General features: G+C 37.8%; 2 protein-coding genes across 2 annotated transcripts; both read right to left on the reverse strand.

Moving 5' to 3' along the window:
• Positions 1–4327: 4327 nt before the first annotated feature.
• LOC136707287 (C-type lectin BML-2-like) lies at positions 4328–6905 on the reverse strand. The gene is made up of 4 exons (XM_066681268.1): positions 6794–6905; positions 6488–6708; positions 5115–5271; positions 4328–4692 (listed from the first exon to the last, which is right to left on the reverse strand). Exons 1-4 carry the CDS (start codon positions 6828–6830, stop codon positions 4328–4330), a joined length of 780 nt encoding a protein of 259 aa, XP_066537365.1. The 5' UTR covers positions 6831–6905.
• Positions 6906–13421: 6516 nt separating this feature from the next.
• LOC136707278 (macrophage mannose receptor 1-like) lies at positions 13422–16857 on the reverse strand. The gene is made up of 5 exons (XM_066681258.1): positions 16753–16857; positions 16450–16667; positions 14397–14553; positions 13775–14134; positions 13422–13691 (listed from the first exon to the last, which is right to left on the reverse strand). The coding sequence occupies exons 1-5, from the start codon at positions 16787–16789 to the stop codon at positions 13684–13686; spliced, it is 780 nt and encodes a 259-aa protein (XP_066537355.1). The 5' UTR covers positions 16790–16857; the 3' UTR covers positions 13422–13683.
• Positions 16858–23374: the final 6517 nt, after the last annotated feature.

The following is a 23374-nucleotide window of genomic DNA, read 5'->3' on the forward strand; positions in this document are numbered from 1 at the left end:
CACACGCTGTCAAACCTCTCACACACACCATCTTACCCTCTCACACTCACCATCAAACTCTGACACACCATCAAGCCCTTTTATACACACCATTGAACTTCTCACACACACCATCAAATGCTCTCACACTCACCATTAAACTTTCTCTCACACACACCATCAAACCCTCTCATACGCACCATCAATCCATTGTTTTTAAGTTGAAATATTTCCAATAAATAAATTAAAATTAAAACTGTAAACTATACAATTCTCTTCATAGGTCAGGTACCTTGCCACCTTAGGGGGGCATTCCCTTGGAGATTCAGTAAGACGTACAATGCGCACAATTGCATCCTCAAGAATATGGGCTTCATTTAGTCTGAAAGGAAGGAAAGGGATAATCTCACTTCAGAATCTAACCATTTACAGAGTAATAATGAGTGAGTGTATTTCTCTGTACTTGCGAGCTTAAATGTTTATGGAAAAAATCAATGTTGATTGGGTTTAAAAATGTATGCTTCATCTATGCAGAGGCAGTGATGAGAAGCCAACCAGGATCAAATGCAGCAGACATTGAGGCTCACATAGCTGAAACTCTGAAGCATGCACCAGGGATTGCACGACGAAAAGGGAATGTAAGTAAAAATCTAGTGAAACATGCAGTGTGTAAGATTTAGGGGATTTATTAGCAGAAATGCAATATAGAGTACAAAACCATATGCTTATTAGAGTATAATCACCTGTAACTACAAATCTGTGTGCTAGAAGCATTATGAGAAGCATCATTAGGTATTAGAAGTAGGGATGCACCGATTTTTATTTTTTCAGCATTTGTTTGACAGTAAATCATACTTTAAGGAGGCAAAAACACTGCACAGTTTGCATTAGGTCTTTGTACCAGTCAGATGTCAGTCACTTCTACTGTTAACCTTTCACACTTCCAGTCCCATATACTCGAATCCTCACCTAGGACCGTTTCTGGAATTAGTTGGGCAAGAAGCTCATAGTTGGTTTACTTTCACATACAAAAACTCCATCTGAACCTTGGATTGATTTCGTAATTTCATACATCACTTTTCTGTAGGTTGGCAAATTGGCAGGAAGCTTCATGCTGATTTCCATTATTTTTTGTTGGATATAAACACTCTTTTGGGAGTTATAACACTCTTTTGGCTTTTGGGATGCATGGCATTTCACAGTGCATGACCACGTGCAAACAAGGAGCCGCTCTCCAAAGCAATAAAAAATTAGATAAAAGTTTTTTAGATGGTTATGTTCAAGAGTCACAGAACATGAATTCAGTGATCATTTTCATAGATGATGATGTTTGGTCATGCAGGTGCTGCAGCTCGAGACATGCGTTTTCGGCCTTGCTCTCAGTACATGCACCAAACTTGTATCTTATATCTGTGCAGTAGAAAAAAAAAACGAAAGAATGAGCCCCACTAAAAACTTGGATAGGTGCAGAGAAGATGGGGATTGTTCTGAGAGCCATGTACACCAGAAGGGAGGGATTTTCCAATTCACTGCTACATGTCACTAAATCTTACACAGTGCTCCTTATATGGCAATTGTAGCACAATTATAGGGATACAAGCAATGTTCATCACTTTTGAATTGTCTCATTTCCTCCCCTCCACAGCCTTTGGCGAACTCAGACCCAGTGGAATCTGAATCACCATCTTATAATTTCTTTACTTCTACATGAACATTTTCCATCCTCACTGTTCCTTAGAATTCAACAGACTGTTTTTGTTGTATGAATAAATGAACTTTGTTCTGACTGACTCCTGTTTATTGTGCTCTGTGTTTAAAATTTGTTCTTAATTTCAATGTGAGTGGATGGAGCTTAACTGTTATAAAGAGTGTATGTTTGTGTTTGTGTGTAATGTGTATAAACGTGCATACTCTTTTTGTAAAATTATTTTTGATTAAAATGCATTCTGAATTTTATTGTGATTATCTGATATTTATTATGTTTGTGTAATGCTTGTAGTTATGTTTTGCATCATTGTAATTTTGGAAACAAAACTATGACAAGTACATTATCATGTAATTATGCTGAAATATGAAAACAAAATGGATGACATAGATTAAATTATGATATCTCGTTTTTTAAGTATCTCTGTTCTGGCCACAGTAATGTCCATATTTTGTAACAGACTAAAATTATTGATGATGTGGATCAGGAAAAATGCACTGACAATGTTACTATGAGAAATATAGAGCAGTATTTGCATAATGTGATGTAACTTTATGTCTACTTTGTGACTATGAATGAGTAATTACATTTTAGGTTGTCAGAATGTTGCAGAATACAGGAAAGGGGCCTTCTGGAATGTTGCAAATCTGTTGCTGAATGGTAGTGTAATGTTGCACAAAAACGTTGTGACAACCCTATAAAGTGTTTCATTTTGACTTTCTGACAATATTTACACAACGTTCCAAATGACTAATGTAGTGGTTTTTACCACGTTGTGAATACGTAGTTCCATATGGTATTTACGTGTTAACGCGTTATGAACGTGTCAACACGTTAAGTTTGTGTATTTCGTGAATCATGATGCTTTACTGCCACCTACTGGTGTATCGCGTTATTGCTGAAACAACATAAAGCCTTAACTTACCAAATAACGGAATCATAAAGAGGAAGGTGCTATAAAAAGGCCCAAGACGATTGAACAGTTAGAGGCCTGTATTAGACATGAATGGGAGAGCATTCCTATTTCTACACTTGAGAAACTGGTCTCCTCTGTCCCCAGACGTCTGTTGAGTGTTGTAAGAAGAAGGGGGGATGCCACACAGTGGTAAAATGGCCTTGTTCCAACTTTTTATAATAATATATCATTATATTGTCAACACACTTTAAAAGTTATGTCCCAGAGCAACAGTTTAGAATGATGAGCTACAACATGAAAATGATAAACTTCTCCTCTGTGTCTACATTAACTCTTAAATATGGAAAAAAAAGCAATGGTAAATAGGTCATAGATTATTGAAGAAATTCTGCATTGCTTTGGCTTCCATTGTTTACATGTTCTAGTAAGTGGCTTTAGGTAAGAATTGCGCTTAATTGACTAAGTAAATAATGTTGTTTTTTCCCAGTTTTCATGGTGTTTTCCTTTATAGGAAAATATAACATTACATATAATATTACATAAGGTATTTTTGTATTTATTGTATTTATGTCCAATGTTGACCTCACACACATCTGAAAAGCAAATTGCTAATGCATAATTAATAACATTCACTCTACACCTTCCAGTATTTGGATAATCTAATACCATGGAGGTTTAGACTTTAGGACTACGTTGTAGTTTTTTTTGTTTGTTTGTTTTTTGTTGTTCGTTTGTTTTGTTTTTTTCATGAAGTGTTTCTCACCTGAAACTCCTGGTGACGTTGCTTTTCTAATGTCTGTGAGTGAATATGGGTTCTGTTACTAAAGAGTACACTGCTTTCTTTGTTTTGTTTTTGTTTACCATTCTTTTTAATGAAAAGCAAACAAATTTCTGGGGAGACACCTGTAGACCACTGACTTTAGACTAAGGATAACGTACTGTTCACTGAGGGCTTCAGTATTTTTAAATATGGCTCAGCCAAGGCCTGGAGATACAGCACAATAGAAGAGCTCTTAAAACACTCCTACAATGCACAACATCTGTTGTAGTTTAACAAAAATTTAATGTCTTGTGTAGAATCACTTACAGCTTTGTTTTTTCAGACGTCTTATATGCTGCATCTATTTCATCTCATTAGTTACCTCAAAGACTTTCCTTCACTGAATCAGTCGGACTCGAGTCTAGTGCAGCTCTCCTGACTCAGCAGAGACCAAATGAATTATAGTATAGAGTACCATAGTTAGAAGAGAGAATCAACACCAGAGTTTATTAATTAGAGCAAATACAGAGAACAGCAACCTACAATCTACAAATAAAAAACGTATATAAAAACTCTGTAAATCTACACAGCAGAATAAATCTACAGTGTTACAGTGTTTTTGTTACAAAGATCAAAATAATAGTCTGTAATGTAGAGGTTCAAGAAAATAATTAATATGTACAGACACATCTACACATCATGTGTTGCCAGAATGAGTTGAAAAATATCTTTAAAGCCTCTTAAAAATAACGAGAAAATGTACCATAATCCCAGTTATATATTAATAGTTTTCATACTAAACTTGTCTTTCTTATTAAAACTATGCTGAGGAAGAAATGAATATTAATTATCAGCATGATTTTGAGCAGCTTGTATCCTCTTCTACATCTCTAAAGGAAAAAAAGCAAACATCATCAGACATTATTTATTCACTGTTAATATTCAGACATTGACGAATATAAGTCCATTACTGACCCTCGTCTGTGCAGATGAAGTTGAGTTTCTGATTCTGTAACAGACTGATCCACTCTTTACTTCCAGACTGTATCGCTCCTGATCTTTCTCCTCCTGTGCAGTCTTCCAGCCCTGTCCCGTTCCCCGGGGCCCAGTTCTGGTAGCACAGGGACTCTCCACTCACCCAGAACCAGAAGTTCAAGGTGCAGGTGTGACGCAGACCCAGCCACACATTAGCAGTGGAGGCATAATTAACTGCAGTCTTCACCCACTGCTGGATTGTCTCGTTATGAACAGAGACCAGGTCCACGTGGTGCGTTCTGCAGTAATTTAGAGCGTCTTTCCATGTCTTGGTTTCATTAACCAGAGTCAGTGGACCTGCGAAGAAATGAGAATAAAGACTTCTGAGCTTTCTTTGTCTAAAGTATAGAGTCAGTTGTGTGTTTCATTGTGTTTCTGTTTCTGTGTGTTTCAGTGTTGGTTTCTGCAGTTTATCACTCCATTACTTTTTTCAGAATTCTGCTTTAAAGTCCTCACTCAGTGCAACTGCTTTAAACACAATTTTAAACTGAAATATACTGAACATAAATATAAAGGCAACACTTTTGTTTTTGCTCCCATTTTTCATGAGCTCACCTCAAAGATCTAAGACTTTTTCTATGAACACAAAAGGCCTTTTTCTCTCAAATATTGTTCATAAATCATAAAAAATGGGAGGAAAAACCAAAGTGTTGCCTTTATATTTTTGTTCAGTATAAATGCACCTCATGTACTGCATATTATTACCTTATATTACTCACTTTTGTAGCAGACAAATGGATTTAGGTTATGGCAGCGAGCATTATTCCACTGGTTTTTATCCCATAATTGCACACAGTCTTCACCCAAATTGTTGTCTGGCTGTCCCGGATGCCAGTCCCTGTACGAGGAGTTACTCCCATCTGACCACACCCAGGTCTGGAAACAAATTAATACCTGATCAGTAGAGAGTCCTCCACAAATATATGAACCCCTGATAAACACAAGCAAGACGAACACTAAAACATTATTTAATGCTGATCTTTTGATGTCTCCTTAAAAATATGACTTAAAAAATGTATTCTTTCCTTGAGGTTATATGCGAAAATATTTAATTAAACTAAAAGCGTTAAATGAAACAAAGTACTGTCAAAATTAATGCATTAACGTACACAGGGCTTTAGTGCATTACATTTTTTAACTCTAATTATTCATTTTCAAAATTTGGCCACGACTCCTTTTACAGAGCCTAGTGAGAAAGTAGCGCTATTATTTAAAGATGTAAACACAGCACAGTTACAATGTTGAGATCAGAAAGTCAGTTACATTGTATTTGTGCTGAAATATGCATTAAATCTAAAAACTAACTCCAACAAATCATCTTCATATTCTCTCTCTCTCTCTCTCTCTCTCTCTCTCTCTCTCTCTCTCTCACACACACACACAAACACACACACACACACACACACACAAACAAGCATTTTTTATTTAATATCCATTATAAAAAACTCATTTCTTACATAGGCAAGATGCGATTAATTGCTACAAATTCTGTGATTCTTTTGTTCACTGTTTTGCTAATTCATCAACAGCACTATGGAAATATAAAGGGGAGAGAACGATTATGGCATTTGTCTGAGAATCTGTGGTTTTCTTTCAATCTTTTAAAAAATATTTTACCTACAGCACAAATGTAAATGTAACATTCTACATCAATGTCTTTAGCTAAATTAGGAGTTGAGCTAAAAGCAGTCAGTCACCACACTAGACTTGAAGCTGTTTCCTAAGAAGAAATGGGGCTCCAAATTTGCTTTCCAGCTGAGAGCTGTGTGTTTGTGATCTATCATCTCTAATCACCCAGCATCAGAACTACTCTTCCAGCATCGAATGTGAAGCCTTTACAGTGGATTAGAATCTGTTACAGAGGACAAACTCCCATTTAAAACCCTGCAGTTTAGAAAATACAATGGATGAACCTAAGTCCACAAACTTTAGGCCACACATTGTATATGAAATAGGTGCAGGTTGTTACATTAGATCATTATCACACACTGTGGCCAAGAGAAAGTAACTATAAAACATGTTTCTTTAATGTTAATTGTGTTAATGTCAATGCATAATACACTCCTCTAAATATTAATGTACATGTTCTTACAGAGTTGTTGCCTGGTGGAACTGTCGGCCCGAATAGTCCTATCCAGTAACGGCTTGATGTCTGATTGACCAGAGCTATTAAAACATCCATCTCCTCTTGGCTCTCAATGGTGGCCAGGTCAGTGTAGTTCTGTCTGCAGTATTTCTGAGCTTCAGTCCAGTTCTTTTCTTCATTCACCAGATAAAACTGACGAGGCAGACCCAGAGAAAGAGTCCACAGACCTGCAGAGATTAAAACCTCTCGTCAGCACAGCAGTACAGTTCTGAAACAGCAGAGTTAAACAGATCATTATGAACTAACACTGACCTGAGAACAGCAGGAGGAAACACAGAGAGGAACCCATGACTGTGGAGAAGAAGAAAGAGAGAGAACACAGACTTTAAACATTACATCAGTCTTTAGTGTCAGTTCATTATTAATTCATGCTGCTGATCTGAATATATTTTGCTAGAACCACAGTTAGAGAACTGAGAAGAGCACTAGTCTCGGCACTAGTTTTCTTCAATGTCCTACATATATCTTACAGCCATCAGTTAATTCTTTATGCATTTAATACATTGTTGTGATTGCTTTGTATATTTGAATGCTTCAGACGACTGGTCCCTAACTCACTGTAAACTATTCTGATTTTGCACTTTTCTCTGGAATGCTGCTGTTCACTTTCAGAATGAGTGAATTGTAATTGAGTTCATCAGAAAATTTAGCTGAAATTCCCCTTAAAGTGGATAGTGTCCTAAACCTGGAGAAATGGTTGTTGCGTATAAAACCATCTTTTAGAGACAGTGATTTATAACCCCAAATCTGAGGGATATAGTGGGTGTAGAGGCTTTGAACAGACAAACCCTGTTTACAAAAATGTTAAGACGCTGTGCAAAATGTAAAGAAAAACTGAAAGCAATGATGTACTAATCATTTAAAAACTATATTTAACTGAAAGCAGCACAAAGACAATATTTTAATGTTGACCCTGAGAAAGTTTATTGTGTTTGATAAATATTTGCCAGTTTTGAACTCGATGCCAGTAACACATTATAAATATGTTGGGTTTTGGCTAAAAAACAAAGAGCGATCAATTTGTGTAATGCTACAAAAATATAACTACACACATTATCCCTGAGAACTCTACCAAATGGTTTTATATGCAATAACCATTTTGCACAGCATCCCAGATTTTCTGGAAATTGAGTTTTTATTTGGTATTTTTGACTTATGTCTAAATATGTAAGACAGATTATTTTATTTAAAAATGTAGGTTTTTAGTGTGGATACAAAACACAGAACAGTGTCAGCACTTCTAAAGTAGTGACCTTTGGGGGCAGCCGTGACCTTGAGGTTAGAGAAGAGAGCTTGAGCTCAGAGGGTCGGAGGTGCCCTTGAGCAAGGAACCTAACCCCCAAACTACTCCCCGGACGCCAAGGTGTTTGTCAGGCCCCTGCTCCAGTTGTGTGTGTGTTCACTGCCTCTAGTGTGTGTTTATGTGTTCGCTACCACGGATGGGTCAAATGCAGAGAAGCAATATCCCTAAGAGGAACAATATGCTTTCATGTCATCACCCTTTTACTCCTGCATCCTGTAGTGCATCACTATAGCCCCACAATCCTGTCCCTTCCCCCAGTTCTTCTTCTTGCTGAGCACATGAAGGTCCCCACTCTAGTTTTGTTCCCCAGCCTCGCCTCCTTCACACACCCAGACAAGCAGCTGTGTCCTCAAACACATCAACCTCTCGCACATACTCCATCTCTGTCTGGACTGTGGCTAAACATCAGCAAGATGTAAAAATCTCTTTTGCCACGATATTAAAGTGTTTTTTTCTAGCTATTTGTGACCAATTGAAGATAAACAGTGCTTGTTCTTCTGTGATGGTGTAGACTGATGACGTTAACACACCGTTTTCACTCTGGTACCTCCGGTGCACTCTGAAGTGAAGAGGACAGTGACATCTCTACTTGTAGTGCCCAGACCCCATGCTCCTAAGACCCTGAAAAGTCTATTATTTGCCTTAGTTTTCTTCATCTTCAATAACGTTATCAGCTTGCCTTTTGCTTCACGACTGTAGTTCTGATTTGACCTCCTATATTTACTACATTATGAGGGAAATTTAAAACAATTCTAAGGGCCTTTTTTATTTTTTTTTAGTTTCAATATTAATTTATTAAACTTTCATCATGCATAAAACAGTATTTAAATTTTATTTTGTTTTCGTCGTTTAGCAAAAGTTATATTATTGTGTTACATACAGGAGTTTAGAACAAGTCATTTTTGATGAGGAACTAATTAGTTTCATTTCTTAAATTATAGTCAGTAGAATATAGAACAAACACTTAAACTAATCTTTTAAACTGTTATTTAGGTGCGAAGTACATCAAAAGCATCTATAAAGGAAAGGCTTAATTCATAACTGATAACATATTGAATCTAGAACGCCAAGTATTTGAAGAATCTAACACCGTTTTAGACTTTAGAACTAAGGTTATTATTCACATGAGGAAATATTTTAACAATGATATTTTCTCACCTGAAACTCCCGGTGATGTTGCCTTTCTAGTGTCTGTGAGTGAATATGGGTTCTGTTACTAAAGAGTACACTTCTTTCTTTGTTGTGATGGTGATTTACATGAAGGCTCACTGCAGGCAAATATGTGCACGCAGTGAATTCATTCATTTAATGAAAAGAAAATATTTTTAGCAACCAATTAGTAGGCACCTGTACATGACTGACTTCAGATGTGTTTGAATACGTTTGGTGTAGAATCTTTTACAGCATACTTTGTGTTTTCAGGGTTTAAAACACTGCAACTGTTTTGATCTCATTATTTACTAGACTTTTCTTTGTTGAATCAGTTGGACTGGAGTCAAATGCAGCTCTCCTGAAGTAGCAGAGAGTTCAAAAACCAAGTGAATCATAAACAAATACCACAAATATTACAAGAAACATCATAAAATACCACAAAAATCTTCAACAGTCTTAGAAGTGTGATGAATAAACACCAGAGTTTATTAATTAGAGCAAACACAGAAAAAAGCAACCTGTGATCTACAAACCAAAATATATATTAATACAAACCGGATTTCAAAAAAGTTGGGACACTAAAGAAATTGTGAATAAAAACTGAATGCAATGATGTGGAGATGGCAAATGTCAATATTTTATTCGTAATAGAACATAGATGACAGATCAAAAGTTTAATCTGAGTAAATGTAACATTTTAAAGGAAACATTTGTTGATTCAAAATTTCACAGTGTCAACAAATCCCAAAAAAGCTGGGACAAGTAACAATAAGTGGCTGGAAAAAGGAAATTGAGCATATAATGAACAGCTGGAAGACCAATTAACACTAATTATGTCAATTGACAACATGACTGGGTACAAAAAGAGCTTCTCAGAGTGTTAGTGTCTCTCTGAAGCCAAGATGGTAAGAGGATCACCAATTCCACCATTGTTGCGCAGAAAGATAGTGCAGTAATACCAGAATGGTGTTACCCAGCGTAAAATAGCAAAGACATTTAAGTTACCATCATCAACCGTGCATAACATCATCAAAAGATTCAGAGAATCTGGAACAATTGCTGTCAAGCAAGGGTCAAGGGCGTAAAACTCTACTGGATGCTAATGATTACCGGGCCATTAAACGTCACTGCACCTCAAACAGGAATGCCACTGTGAAGGAAATAACAGAATGGGCTCAGGAATACTTCCGCCGTTGCCAGCTGAAACTCTACAATGCAAAGAGGAAGCCATTTCTAAGCAAGCTCCACAAGCTCAGACGTTTGCACTGGGCCAGGGGTCTTTTAAAATGGAGTGTGTCAAAATGGAAGACTGTTCTGTGGTCAGATGAGTCACTATTTGAAGTTCTTTATAGAACACTGGGACGCCATGTCATCCGGACCAGAGAGGACAAGGATAACCCAAGTTGTTATCAACGCTCCGTTCAGAAGCCTGCATCACTGATGGTATGGGTTTGCATGAGTGCTTGTGGCATGGGCAGCTTGCATCATCTGGAAAGGCACCATTAATGCAGAGAACTATGTTCAGGTTCAAGAACAACATATGCTCCCATCTAGACGTCATCTCTTTCAGGGAAGACCCTGCATTTTTCAACAAGATAATGCCAGACCACATTCTGCAGCAATCACAACATCATGGCTACGTAGGAGAAGGATCGGGTACTGAAATGGCGGCCTGCAGTCCAGATCTTTCACCTATAGAGAACATTTGGCACATCATAAAGAGGAAGGTGCGACAAAGAAGGCCCAAGACGATTGAACAGTTAGAGGCCTGTATTAGACATGAATGGGAGAGCATTCCTATTTCTAAACTTGAGAAACTGGTCTCCTCTGTCCCCAGATGTCTGAGTGTTGTAAGAAGAAGGGGGGATGCCACACAGTGGTAAAAAATGGCCTTGTCCCAGCTTTTTTGGGATTTGTTGACGCCATGAAATTTTGAAACAACATATTTTTCCCTTAAAATAATACATTCTCTCAGTTTAAACTTTTGATCTGTGATTTGTGTTCTATTCTGAATAAAATATTAGCTGTTGGCATCTCCACATCATTGCATTCAGTTTTTATTCACAATTTGTTTAGTGTCCCAACTTTTTTGGAATCTGGTTTGTAAATAATAATAAAAACCTAACTCTGCTGGGATTTTTTTTTTTCAAAATAAAAGACTCTAGCATTCAGGCTCAATAAAAGAATAAAGCTGTAAAATATATACTTATTTTCCACACATATGTTGCCAGAATGAGTTAAAAATATTTCTAAAGTGTCTTAACAATGACAGGAAAATATACCATAATCTCATTCATTCATTCATTCATTATCTGTAAGCGCTTATCCAATTCAGGGTCGCGGTAGGTCCAGAGCCTACCTGGAATCATTGGGCGCAAGGCGGGGAATACACCCTGGAGGGGGTGCCAGTCATTCACAGGGCAACTCAGACACACACACATTCACTCACACATTCACACCTACGGACACTTTGGAGTCACCAATCCACCTACCAACGTGTGTTTTTGGACCGTGGCAAGAAACCGGAGCACCTGGAGGAAACTCATGCGGGAGAACACACCAAACTCCTCACAGACGCACACTGAGCTGTGTGACAGCAACACTACTGCTGCACCACAGTGATGCCCAATAAATTATATGGTCTAGTTATTTCTGAGCTTTCTTTGTCTAAAATATAGAATCACTTGTGTGTTTCAGTGTTGGTTTCTGCAGTTTATCACTTAATTATTTTTTTCAGAATTCTGCTTTTAAGTCCTCACTCAGTGCAACTGCTTTAAACACAGTTTTAAAGTAAAGTAAATGAACCTGTAACTCCTGTACTGCATATTACTACCTTATATTACTCACTTTTGTAGCAGACAAATGGATTTAGGAAATGGCTGCCAGCATCATTCCACTGGTTGTTAGTATATAATTGCACACAGACATCACCCAAAACGTTGTTTGGCTCTCCCTGATACCAGTCCCTGTACGAGGAGTTACTCCCATCTGACCACACCCAGGTCTGGAAACAAATTAATACCTGATCAGTACAGAGTCCTCAACAAATATTTACACCCCTGATAAACACGAGCAAGACAGACTCTAAAAAACATTATTTAATGTTTGATGATTCCTTAAAAATATGACTGATGAAATAAAAATCTATACTATTCTTTGAGGTTATATGAAAGAAGAAATAGAAAAAATTAATCATTTTCTAAATTTGGCCACAACTTCCTCCAATAATTGACTCCTTTTACAGAGACTAGTGAGATAGTAGCGGTTTTATTTAAAGATGTAAACACAGTTACAATGTTGAGATCAGAAAGTTTACATTGTATTTGTGCTGAAATATGCATTAAATCTAACAACTAACTCCAACAAATCCTCTTCTCTCTCTCTCTCTCTCTCTCTCTCTCTCTCTCTCTCTCTCTCTCTCTCTCTCTCTCTCTCACACACACACACACACACACACACTTTATTTAATATCTATTATAAAAAGTTTTACTCTAGCGAAGGCAAAATACAATTTATTGCTAAGAAGTTTGTTGATTGCTTTACTAATCCATCAAAAGCACTATGAAAATATAAAGGGGTGAGAACAATTATGTCTGAGAATCTGTGTTTTTCTTTCAATCTTTTAAAAAATATTTTACTTACAGGAGTTTGATGTGTTCTCCCTGTGTCCACATGGGTTTCCTCCAGGTGCTCCGGTTTCCTCCCACGGTCCAAAAACACACATTGGTAGATGGATTGGCGACTCAAAAAGTGTCCATAGTTGTGAGTATGTGTTGCCCTGTGAATGATTGGTGCCCCCTTCAGTGTGTGTTCCTGCCTTGCACCCAATGATTCCAGGTAGAGTCCAGACCCACCACGACCCTGAACTGGATAAGCGGCCACAGACAATGAATGAATGACAGAATAAATGAATTAATAATGAAAAGCAACCAAATTTCTGGGTAGACACCTGAAGACCACTAACTTTAGACCTAGTAGACCTAGGTAGACCTTCTGTTCACTCAGGGCTTTAGTATTTTTAAATATGGCTCAGCCAAGGCCTGGAGATACAGCACAATAGAAGAGCTCTTAAAACACTCCTACAATGCATTGTAGTCTCAAAGGAAACCAATATCTTGTGTAGAATCACTTACAGCTTACGTTTTCAGACGTCTTATACACTGCATCTATTTCATCTCATTAGTTACCTCAAAGACTTTCCTTCACTGAATCAGTCGGACTCGAGTCTAGTGCAGCTCTCCTGAGTCAGCAGAGACCAAATGAATTATAGTATAGAGTACCATAGTTAGAAGAGAGAATCAACACCAGAGTTTATTAATTAGAGCAAATACAGAGAACAGCAACCTACAATCTACAAATAAAAAACGTATATAAAACATCTGTAAATCTACACAGCAGAATAAATCTACAGTGTTACAGTGCTTTTGTTACAAAGATCAAAATAACAGTCTGTAATGTAGAGGTTAAAGAAAATTATTAATATGTACAGACACATCTACACATCATGTGTTGCCAGAATGTGTTGAAAAATATCTTTAAAGCCTCTTAACAACGACAAGAGAATATACCATATTCTCAGTTATACATTAATAGTTTTCATACTAAACTTGACTTTCTTGTTAAAACTATGCTGAGGAAGAAATGAATATTAATTATCAGCATGATTTTGAGCAGCTTGTATCCTCTTCTACATCTCTAAAGGAAAAAAGCAAACATCATCATCATTATTTATTCACTGTTAATATTCAGACATTGACAAATATAAGTCCATTACTGACCCTCGTCTGTGCAGATGAAGTTGAGTTTCTGATTCTGTGACAGACTGATCCACTCTTTACTTCCAGACTGTATCGCTCCTGATCTTTCTCCTCCTGTGCAGTCTTCCAGCCCTGTCCCGTTCCCCGGGGCCCAGTTCTGGTAGCACAGGGACTCTCCACTCACCCAGATCCAGAAGTTCAAGGTGCAGGTGTGACGCAGACCCAGCCACACATTAGCAGTGGAGGCATAATTAACTGCAATATCCACCCACTGCTGGATTGTCTCGTTATGAACAGAGACCAGGTCCACGTGGTGCGTTCTGCAGTACTTTAGAGCGTCTTTCCAAGTCTTGGTTTCATTAACCAGAGTCAGTGAAATATCTGCAGAGAGGTGAGAATAAAGACTTAATCAATAGTTATTTCTGAGCTTTCTTTGTCTAAAGTATAGAGTCAGTTGTGTGTTTCATTGTGTTTCTGTTTCTGTGTGTTTCAGTGTTGGTTTCTGCAGTTTATCGCTCCATTACTTTTTTCAGAATCCTGCTTTAAAGTCCTCACTCAGTGCAACTGCTTTAAACACAGTTTTAAAGTAATGTAAATTAACTTGTAACTCCTGTACTGCATATTATTACCTTATACTACTCACTTTTGTAACAGACAAATGGATTTGTGGCACTGCAGTTGGCATCATTCCACTGGTTGTTAGTATATAATTGCACACAGACATCACCCAAACCGTTGTTTGGCTCTCCCTGATACCAGTCCCTGTACGAGGAGTTACTCCCATCTGACCACACCCAGGTCTAGAAACAAATTAAAACCTGATCAGTACAGAGTCCTCAACAAATATTTGCACCCCTGATAAACACGAGCAAGACAGACTCTAAAAAACATCATTTAATGTTTGATGTTTCCTTAAAAATATGACTGTTAACATAAAAATCTATCCTATTCTTTGAGGTTATATGAAAGAAAACATTTAAATTAAACTACATTAAGAAATAAAAAAGTGCTGTCAAAATTAACATATTAACGTACACAGGGCTTTAATGCATCATATCTCTAATTAATCATTTTCTAAATTTGGCCATGACTTCCTCCCATAACTGACTCCTTTTACAGAGACTAGTGAGATAGTAGCGGTTTTATTTAAAGATGTAAACACAGTGCAGATGCAATGTTGAGATCAGAAAGTAGATTACATTTTATTTGTGCTGAAATATGCATTAAATCTAATAACTAACTCCAACAAATCCTCTTCTCTCTCGTTCTCTCTCTTTCTCTCTCTCTCACACACACACACACACACACACACATACATTTTTTATTTAATATCCGTTATAAAAACTTTGGTCTATCGTAGGCAAGATGTGATTAATTGCTACAAATGTTGTGGTTCTTTTGTTGACTGTTTTGCTAATTCATCAACAGCACTATGGAAATATAAAGGGGAGAGAACGATTATGGCATTTGTCTGAGAATCTGTGTTTTTCTTTCAATCTTTTAAAAAATATTTTACCTACAGCACAAAGGTAAATGTAACATTCCACATCAATGTCTTCAGCTAAATTAGGAGTTGAGCTAAAAGCAGTCAGTCACCACACTAGACTTGAAGCTGTTTCCTAAGAAGAAATGGGGCTCCAAATCTGCTTTCCAGCTGAGAGCTGTGTGTTTGTGATCTATCATCTCTAATCACCCAGCATCAGAACTACTCTTCCAGCATCGAATGTGAAGCCTTTGCAGTGGATTAGAATCTGTTACAGAGCACAAACTCCCTTTTAAAACCCTGCAGTTTAGAAAATACAATGGATGAACCTCAGTCCACAAACTTCTGGCCACACAGTGTATATGAAATAGGTGCAGGTTGTTACATTAGATCAATATCACACACTGTGGCTCAGAGAAAGTAACTATAAAACATGTTTCTTTAATGTTAATTGTGTTAATGTCAATGCATAATACACTCCTCTAAATGTTAATGTCAGTGGCGATTGCTCTAAGACTGCAAGGGAAGCTCAGCTTCCCCTAAAATGTAAAAAAATAAGTGATCAAATATATTCTGTTGTGTGTACACGTCATTGAATAAATACGCACTACAACGCGCTCAACTTTTGTTCAGAATCAGCTTCTTATCACTGGTAAAGACGCGGCTTTCCTCTCAATCATTCACAGTGCTTTAAACAGTGAGGACGCTGAGCTGAGAGTTCAATAGCAAAGCAGCGAAGTGCAGCGAAACGAGACGAGTCATTGGATAAATGCTGGGCTTTGTCCCGCCCATCGGACGTTCAGCGTCTCTAGGGGTCTATGAGGCAGTGGGCTGGCCTCGGCTGGCCCGGACGCTCAGCTTCTGCATGATGATTGGATGATGTGTCTCAGGCTGAATCCCTTTTTGATTGACAGCGAAATGAGCGAATCAGCGATCCTTTGGTGTAAAGATCTGTGGGAGCACAGGCGGACACACTTCACATGGGCCAAGGCCGTTTAAGCAGCCTAGCTCTGCTGGCCATTGAGAGGACACTAGTTAAGTCCCTGGAAAAGACGCCTTGTTGGTACGACAGGGTCAAAGATCATTTTCTTAAAAAGGAACGGAGGGTAGAATTTACATATAAATAAACCGACATTTTATGATGTAGGCCAAAATTGAGCTTCCCCTCCTTGAAAGACCAGCATTCGCCACTGGTTAATGTATATGTTCTTACTTTGGTGTTGCCCGGTGGAATCGTCTGCCTCAGTCCTATCCAGTAACGGCTGTTTGTCTGATTGATCAGAGCTTTTAAAACATTCATTTCCTTTTGGCTCTCAATGGTGGCTAGGTCAGTGTTTTTCTGTCTGCAGTATTTCTGAGCTTCAGTCCAGGTCTTATCTTCATTCACCAGATAAAACTGACGAGTCACACACAGAGAAAGAGTCCATAGACCTGCAGAGATTAAAACCTCTCGTCAGCACGGCAGTACAGTTCTGAAACAGCAGAGTTTAACAGATCGTTATGGACTAACACTGACCTGAGAACAGCAGGAGGAAACACAGAGAGGAACCCATGACTGTGTAGAAGAAGAAAGAGAGAGAACACAGACTTTAATCATCACATCAGTATTTATTGTCAATTCATTATTAGTTCATGCTGCTGATCTGAATATATTTTGCTAGAACCACAGTTAGAGAACTGAGAAGAGCACTAGTCTCGGCACTAGTTTTCTTTAATGTCCTACATATATCTCACAGCCATCAGTTCTTTCTTTATGCATTGAATACATTATTGTGATTGTGTTGTATATTTGAATGCATCAGACGACTGGTTCCACGTATGGAAGCAGATCTGTCTCATCAGACTTTGAAATATTACCACCTTTGAATTTGTAGCACTGAATTTTTTTTATATCTGAATATAATTGCTCTTGAATAGAACTCTTGAATTTTCAACAACACGTTTTCACTGTTATTATTCAAGGTTAATAAATTCAGATAAAAAAAATCAAGCTCAAAAAAATTCAAACAATATATTTTGAAGTTTCTCAAATTCGGTAGACGAAACTCAGATACCAAAATACAAGTTACAAAAAATTCAGATAGACATCCGGGATACCAAGGATGAGCAATCGATTCATTAGGATTTTCTGTTCCACCTTAAATGGTGCAGTAGTTGCATTCACAACTTGTAGTTGCGAACACAACTTCCATACCGTGGAAAAACTACACGTTTATCTTCCTTCCGCGGATATTATCTCTATATTTTCAAAGTGTATCAAAAATCTGAAAGGCTCACTGAAGACACAATATAACAGACTATTGATATCCTGAAGATGAAGAAATTTTACTGTGGAATTTTTATCATGGCCCTGTGAATATAGCATGTGATATGACTGTGATAACATGTGATATGACAGAATGTGGAAACATGAATTTGGAGTATATGTCCTATGGCATTTTTATTTTTTAATTGTCAGATTATCAAGAATCTGAAATTCATTTTACAGAAGGTGTAGTACAAATATAATATCCCAAAGTGCAGAGTTTAATTCATAAACTTGACTGATAAATGAATGTCGGTGTGTATATTAACAATGTCTGGTTATTTCTAATATTATTATAAATATTTATATATAAATTTGTGTTTGTAGATTATTTATTTGTTGTAACAATGCTTCTTGGCAATACATTTTATAACATTGAAAAGCCTGTTAATTTCCCTTTTCAATGATCCCGCATTTGTAAGGAACATTTGTGTGAGGAGCTGTAGAGCTGAGTATGTGGGTGGCACCCATGAAAAATTTGCCAAATCCTCTCTGCCAAAGGCCAATTACATTGTACAACCTATGTTTATAAGTAATTTCTTCAGTTTTATTTGTATAAGCTCCATTTCTTAGTGCTGTTCAAATGAAAGTCAAACGTACATATGTTTAAATATGTTTAAAAAGACAAAGGCTTTCATGAGGTGTCCTAATTTTCACACGACTGTTTCCACATGTTCTGTCATATCACATGCTATTTTCACAGGGCCATTACAAAAAAATTCCACAGTAAAATTTCTTCATCTTCAGGATATCAATAGTCTGTTATATTGTGTCTTTAGTGAGCCTTTCAGATTTTTGAGACACTTTGAAAATAAAGAGATAATATCTGCGGAAGGAGGCTAAACGTGGCGACAGGTAGTGTCGCAGTCACACAGCTCCAGGGACCTAAAGGTTGTGGGTTTGATTTCCACTCTGGGTGACTGTCTGTGAAGAGTTTGGTGTGTTCTCCCCGTGTCCGCATGAGTTTCCTCTGGCTTCCTCCCACAGTCCAAAAACACACGTTTGTAGGTGGATTGGCGACTCAAAAGTGTTTGTAGGTGTGAGTGAGTGTGTGTGTTGCCCTGTGAAGGACTGGCGCCCCCTCCAGGGTGTATTCCCGTCTTGCGCCCAATGATTCCAGGTAGGCTCTGGACCCACCGTGACCCTGAACTGGATAAACAGATAATGGATGGATGGATGGAAGTTAAGCGTGTAGTTTTTCCACGGTATGGAAGTTGTGTTCGTATTTTGCCATCTAGCGGCGACAGAATGCAACTAGTGCAGCATGTAAGGTGAAAGAGAAAATCCAAATGAATCGATTGCTCATCCTTGATATCCCGGATGTGTATCTGAATTTTTTGTAACTCGTATTTTGGTATCTGAGTTTCGTCTACTGAATTTGAGCAACTTCGAAGTATATTGTTTGAATTTTTTTGAGCTTGAATTTTTTTCATTTGAATTTATTAACCTTAAATAATAACAGTGAAAACATGTTCTTGAAAATTCACGAGTTCTATTCAAGAGCAATTATATTCAGATGCATATTTTCAGTGCAAAAAATATTCAGATGCATAATTTCAGTGCTACAAATTCAAAAGGTGTGTCAGGGACGCGGGGCGGACTGACGGAGGCGGACGCACTCGCTAAAAACACAGCAAACTTTATTTAAACAAAACAGAACCATACAAAACAGATAGACTTTAAAAGAAAGAAATCATGATGACTGAGAAACAAATCACGACAGAGGAAACAAAATGAGGAACAGCAGAGACACACTAGACTTGGAAACGAAATGACGATGTGGGAAACAATGACAGAGAAACCGCGGAGATAGACAGACTTGATAACATGACATAAGTAATGACAACTGGAAACGAAACAATACAAATGACCGACAACTTGGATGTGACACAAGAGGACTTAAATACGCTACATAGACGAGAGACACCTGAGACTGATAACGAAGATAATGAGACATGGATGAGGAGGCGGAACAAAGGCGGGATATGGGCGGAGACATGGAAAATAACAAACAGAGCCATGTGCTAAGAGAGCACATGGCGGAAAAAACAGACATGACAGGACAAGGGCATGACAAGTTGGTAATATTTCAAAGTCTGATGAGACAGATTTGCTTCCATAGTAACTCACTGTAAACTACTCAGATTGTGCACTTTTCTCTGGAATGGTGCTGTTCACATTCAGAATGAGTGAATCGTAATTGAGTTCATCAGAAAATGTAGCTGAAATTCCCCTTAAAGTGGATAGTGTCCTAAACCTGGAGAAATGGCTGTTCCGTATAAAACCATCTTTTAGAGACAGTAATTTATAACCCCAAATCTGAGGGATATAATGGGTGTAGAGGCTTTGAACAGACAAACCCTGTTTCCAAATACATTAAGACACTGTGCAAAATGTAAATAAGAACTGAAAGCAATGATGTACTAATAATTTAAAAACTATATTTAACTGAAAACAGTACAAAGACTATTTTAATGTTGATCCTGAGAGAGTGTGTTGTGTTTGATAATTATTTGCCTGTTTTGAACTCGATGCCAGCAACACATTATAAATATGTTGGGTTTTGGGTAAAAAAAATAAAAGCGATCAATTTGTGTGATGCCACAAAACTTTAACTACACACATTAATCAAATCAAATCAAATTTATTTATATAGCGCTTTTCACAACTGTTGTTGTTACAAAGCAGCTTCACAGATTTCCAGTAAGACAAAGATTTGACATGAAATGTAAAAACAAATGTAAAACCCTCAAGTGAGCAAGCCAGGGGCGACAGTGGCAAGGAAAAACTCCCCCAGCTGAGGAAGAAACCTTGGGAGGAACCAAGGCTCACAAGGGGTGACCCATCCTCCTCTGGTCAATCTACTGGTGATGATAGTTAGTAGTCCATGAGAACTTCAGTGTAGGGACAGCTTCAAGGCACTTGGTGGTTGCTGGAGCGTGGGCAGCTGGTCTGAAGCGTGGAGGTCATCGACAGTCATCCATCAGTGTCCAGACAGACAGGTGGGCAGTTGTTTACTCGGAAAAATGTAAAGGGATGGAATTAGTTTTGAACTGTTTTGTGTTTGTAAAGTAGAAAATATGAAAATTTCCAGAGTGTGGCTAATGACTCCGGCAGATCTGACTATGACAGCTTTAACTAAAAGGAGAGAACCAGGAGGACACACAGACACGGGAGCATCCTGAAACACTGGCATCCCTCCGCTCCACCGTCAACAAACCTGAGTGATCGCGAGAAGCGGCGGGACGACAGCACCAGCGTCTCAGTTTACTATAATTCCCTGTGTCCATGGACCCCCCGGATCTGCCGCCTTTATCTATGGGGGAGCATTAGCTACCAAAAGATAAACTAAACAAATGTGTTTTTAGCCTAGATTTGAAGATTGCGACTGTGTCTGAGTCCCGAACATTTTCTGGAAGATCATTCCAGAGTCTGGGGGCTTTATAAGAAAAGGCTCTTCCCCCAGCTGAGGCCTTCTGAATTCTGGGAACAATTAAAAATCCAGTATTCTGTGATCTGAGTGAACGTGGAGGCTCATAATAGGAAATTGTATCTTGAAGATATTCAGGAGCAAGCCCATGTAGAGCTTTATATGTTAATAACAAAATTTTGTAGTCAATGCGGAATTTAGCAGGCAGCCAATGAAGTGATGATAAAACTGGGCTGATATGTTCAAATTTTCTAGTTTTAGTGAGGACCTTAGCTGCAGCATTTTGAACTAGTTGAAGTTTTCTTAAATTGCTGCTGGTGCATCCTGACAGTAGTGCGTTACAGTAGTCAAGCCTTGAAGTAATAAAGGCATGTACTAATGCTTCTGCGTCCTGAAGGGATAAGGCATTTCTAATCTTAGCAATATTGCGAAGATGTAAAAAAGCTGTCCTAGTGATACTACCTATGTGTTGATCAAATGATAAATCCGGGTCAATTATGACACCAAGATTTTTTGCAGCTGAACCAGGTTTAATTGGAGAGTCAGCGAGATTTAAAATTAAATCTGATAATTTATTTCTTTTGGACCCAAAAGCAGGACCTCTGTTTTGTTGCTGTTTAGAAGGAGGAAGTTACGCAACATCCAGCCTTTCACGTCTTTCAAGCAGTCCTCTATTTTCTTTAATCTGTGTTTGTCATCGGGCTTGGCTGAAATATACAATTGTGTGTCGTCTGCGTAACAGTGAAAGTTAATGTCATGGTTTCTTATAACTGTGCCTAGCGGTAACATGTATAATGTAAATAATAATGGTCCTAAAATAGAGCCTTGTGGAATTCCAAATCTTACTTTAGAATAATTTGAATTTAGATTGTTTACTTTTACGAATTGATAACGTTCCGTTAAGTAAGATTTGAACCATAATAGGGCTGTCCCTGTGATTCCAACCATGTTTTCTAACCTTTCTATGAGAATATTGTGGTCTATTGTATCGAAGGCTGCGCTTAGGTCAAGAAGCACCAACAGGGATACGTGGCCTTGATCAGAGGCAAGAAGAAGATCATTTGTTATCTTGGCTAGAGCTGTCTCTGTACTATGATGTTGCCTGAATCCAGATTGGAATTTTTCATATATATGATTCTTATGTAGATATGAACTAAGTTGTTGGGCCACAGCTCTTTCTTGATCTTGGACAGAAATGGCAAATTAGAAATAGGCCATTAGACAGTGTACTAGCATCAAGATTTGGTTTCTTGATCATAGGTTTAATAACTGCTAGTTTAAAAGCTTTGGGTACATGGCCCAGACTAAGGGATGAGTTTACTATAGTTAAAAGAGGATCAATAATAGCTGGTAGTATTTCTTTGAGCAACTTTGTGGGAATTGCATCAAGTGTGCAAGTTGTACAGTTTGCGGAGGTGATAATCTTCTCTAGTTCTAATTGTGGGAGTGGGTAAAAGGTTTCAAGTCTTTCTTTTACAGTTATATTATGTTTTATATCATTCACATCGGGTGGCAGCCAGGATGGATTTGATCCTGTGGCTTGAGTTTGTTGTCTAATATTCTCAATTTTATTATTAAAAAAGTCCATAAAATCTTTACTGGTGAGAGTTGCTGGAATTAGTTGTTCAGAACCTGCTTGATTTTTTGTAATTCTAGAAAACACACTAAACAATGCTCTCGGATTATTTTTATTATTGGAGATCAGCGAGGCCAGATATGCTGAGCAAGCTTTAGTGAGGGCATTTCTATACTCTATAAGGCTGTCCTTCCAGGCAGAATGGAACACTTCAAGCTTGGTTAATCGCCATTTCCGTTCTAGTTTTCGTAATGTTTGTTTTAAAGTACGGGTCTTATCATTATACCATGGTGCGAGCTTTTTCTGTCTTATACTTTTATGTTTAAGTGGTGCTACCTTTTCTAAAGTAGATCGACAGGTATTTTCTAGGTAATCAGTTAGTACATCTAGGTCCATTGGGTCCGATGGAGTTGGAACTGGGGTCGATAATTCTGGTAGGTTTCTATAAATTGTAGGGCGGTAGATGGTTTTATTATATGCCTTGTAGAATAGCGAGGGTTCCTACATATGTTATGGCTAAAACGTAGCTCATATGAAATTAAGTAATGATCGGAGATTGCTGAGGATTGCGGTAAGATATTAATTTTGTCAATGTTAAGACCTAGTGTCAGAACTAAGTCTAAAGTGTGGCTGCAGTAGTGTGTAGGCCCTGTTACATTTTGAGTAATACCAATAGAGTCTAAGATTGAGGTAAATGCCTTTTTTAGTGGGTCACTTTCCTTCTCAAAATGGATATTGAAATCTCCTACAATTATAACTTTATGATTGCACACCACTAGGTTTGTAGCAAAATCGCTGAATTCTTTCAGAAATTCTAAGTAAGGCCC

This window comes from Hoplias malabaricus, chromosome 9 (genome assembly GCF_029633855.1).
Source record: "Hoplias malabaricus isolate fHopMal1 chromosome 9, fHopMal1.hap1, whole genome shotgun sequence".
Classification (NCBI taxonomy): domain Eukaryota; kingdom Metazoa; phylum Chordata; class Actinopteri; order Characiformes; family Erythrinidae; genus Hoplias; species Hoplias malabaricus.

Excerpts from the sequence above, each read along its gene's own strand:
- LOC136707287 (XM_066681268.1), bottom strand. The coding sequence starts at position 6,830 with ATGGGTTCCTCTCTGTGTTTCCTCCTGCTGTTCTCAG. Across the intron at positions 5,272-6,487 it reads TTCCACCAGGCAACAACTCT|ACCTGGGTGTGGTCAGATGG; the intron begins GTAAGAACATGT and ends ATTTGTTTCCAG. Across the intron at positions 4,693-5,114 it reads TCCATTTGTCTGCTACAAAA|GTCCACTGACTCTGGTTAAT; the intron begins GTGAGTAATATA and ends ATTTCTTCGCAG.
- LOC136707278 (XM_066681258.1), bottom strand. The coding sequence starts at position 16,789 with ATGGGTTCCTCTCTGTGTTTCCTCCTGCTGTTCTCAG. Across the intron at positions 16,668-16,752 it reads TTTCCTCCTGCTGTTCTCAG|GTCTATGGACTCTTTCTCTG; the intron begins GTCAGTGTTAGT and ends TAATCTCTGCAG. Across the intron at positions 14,554-16,449 it reads TTCCACCGGGCAACACCAAA|ACCTGGGTGTGGTCAGATGG; the intron begins GTAAGAACATAT and ends ATTTGTTTCTAG.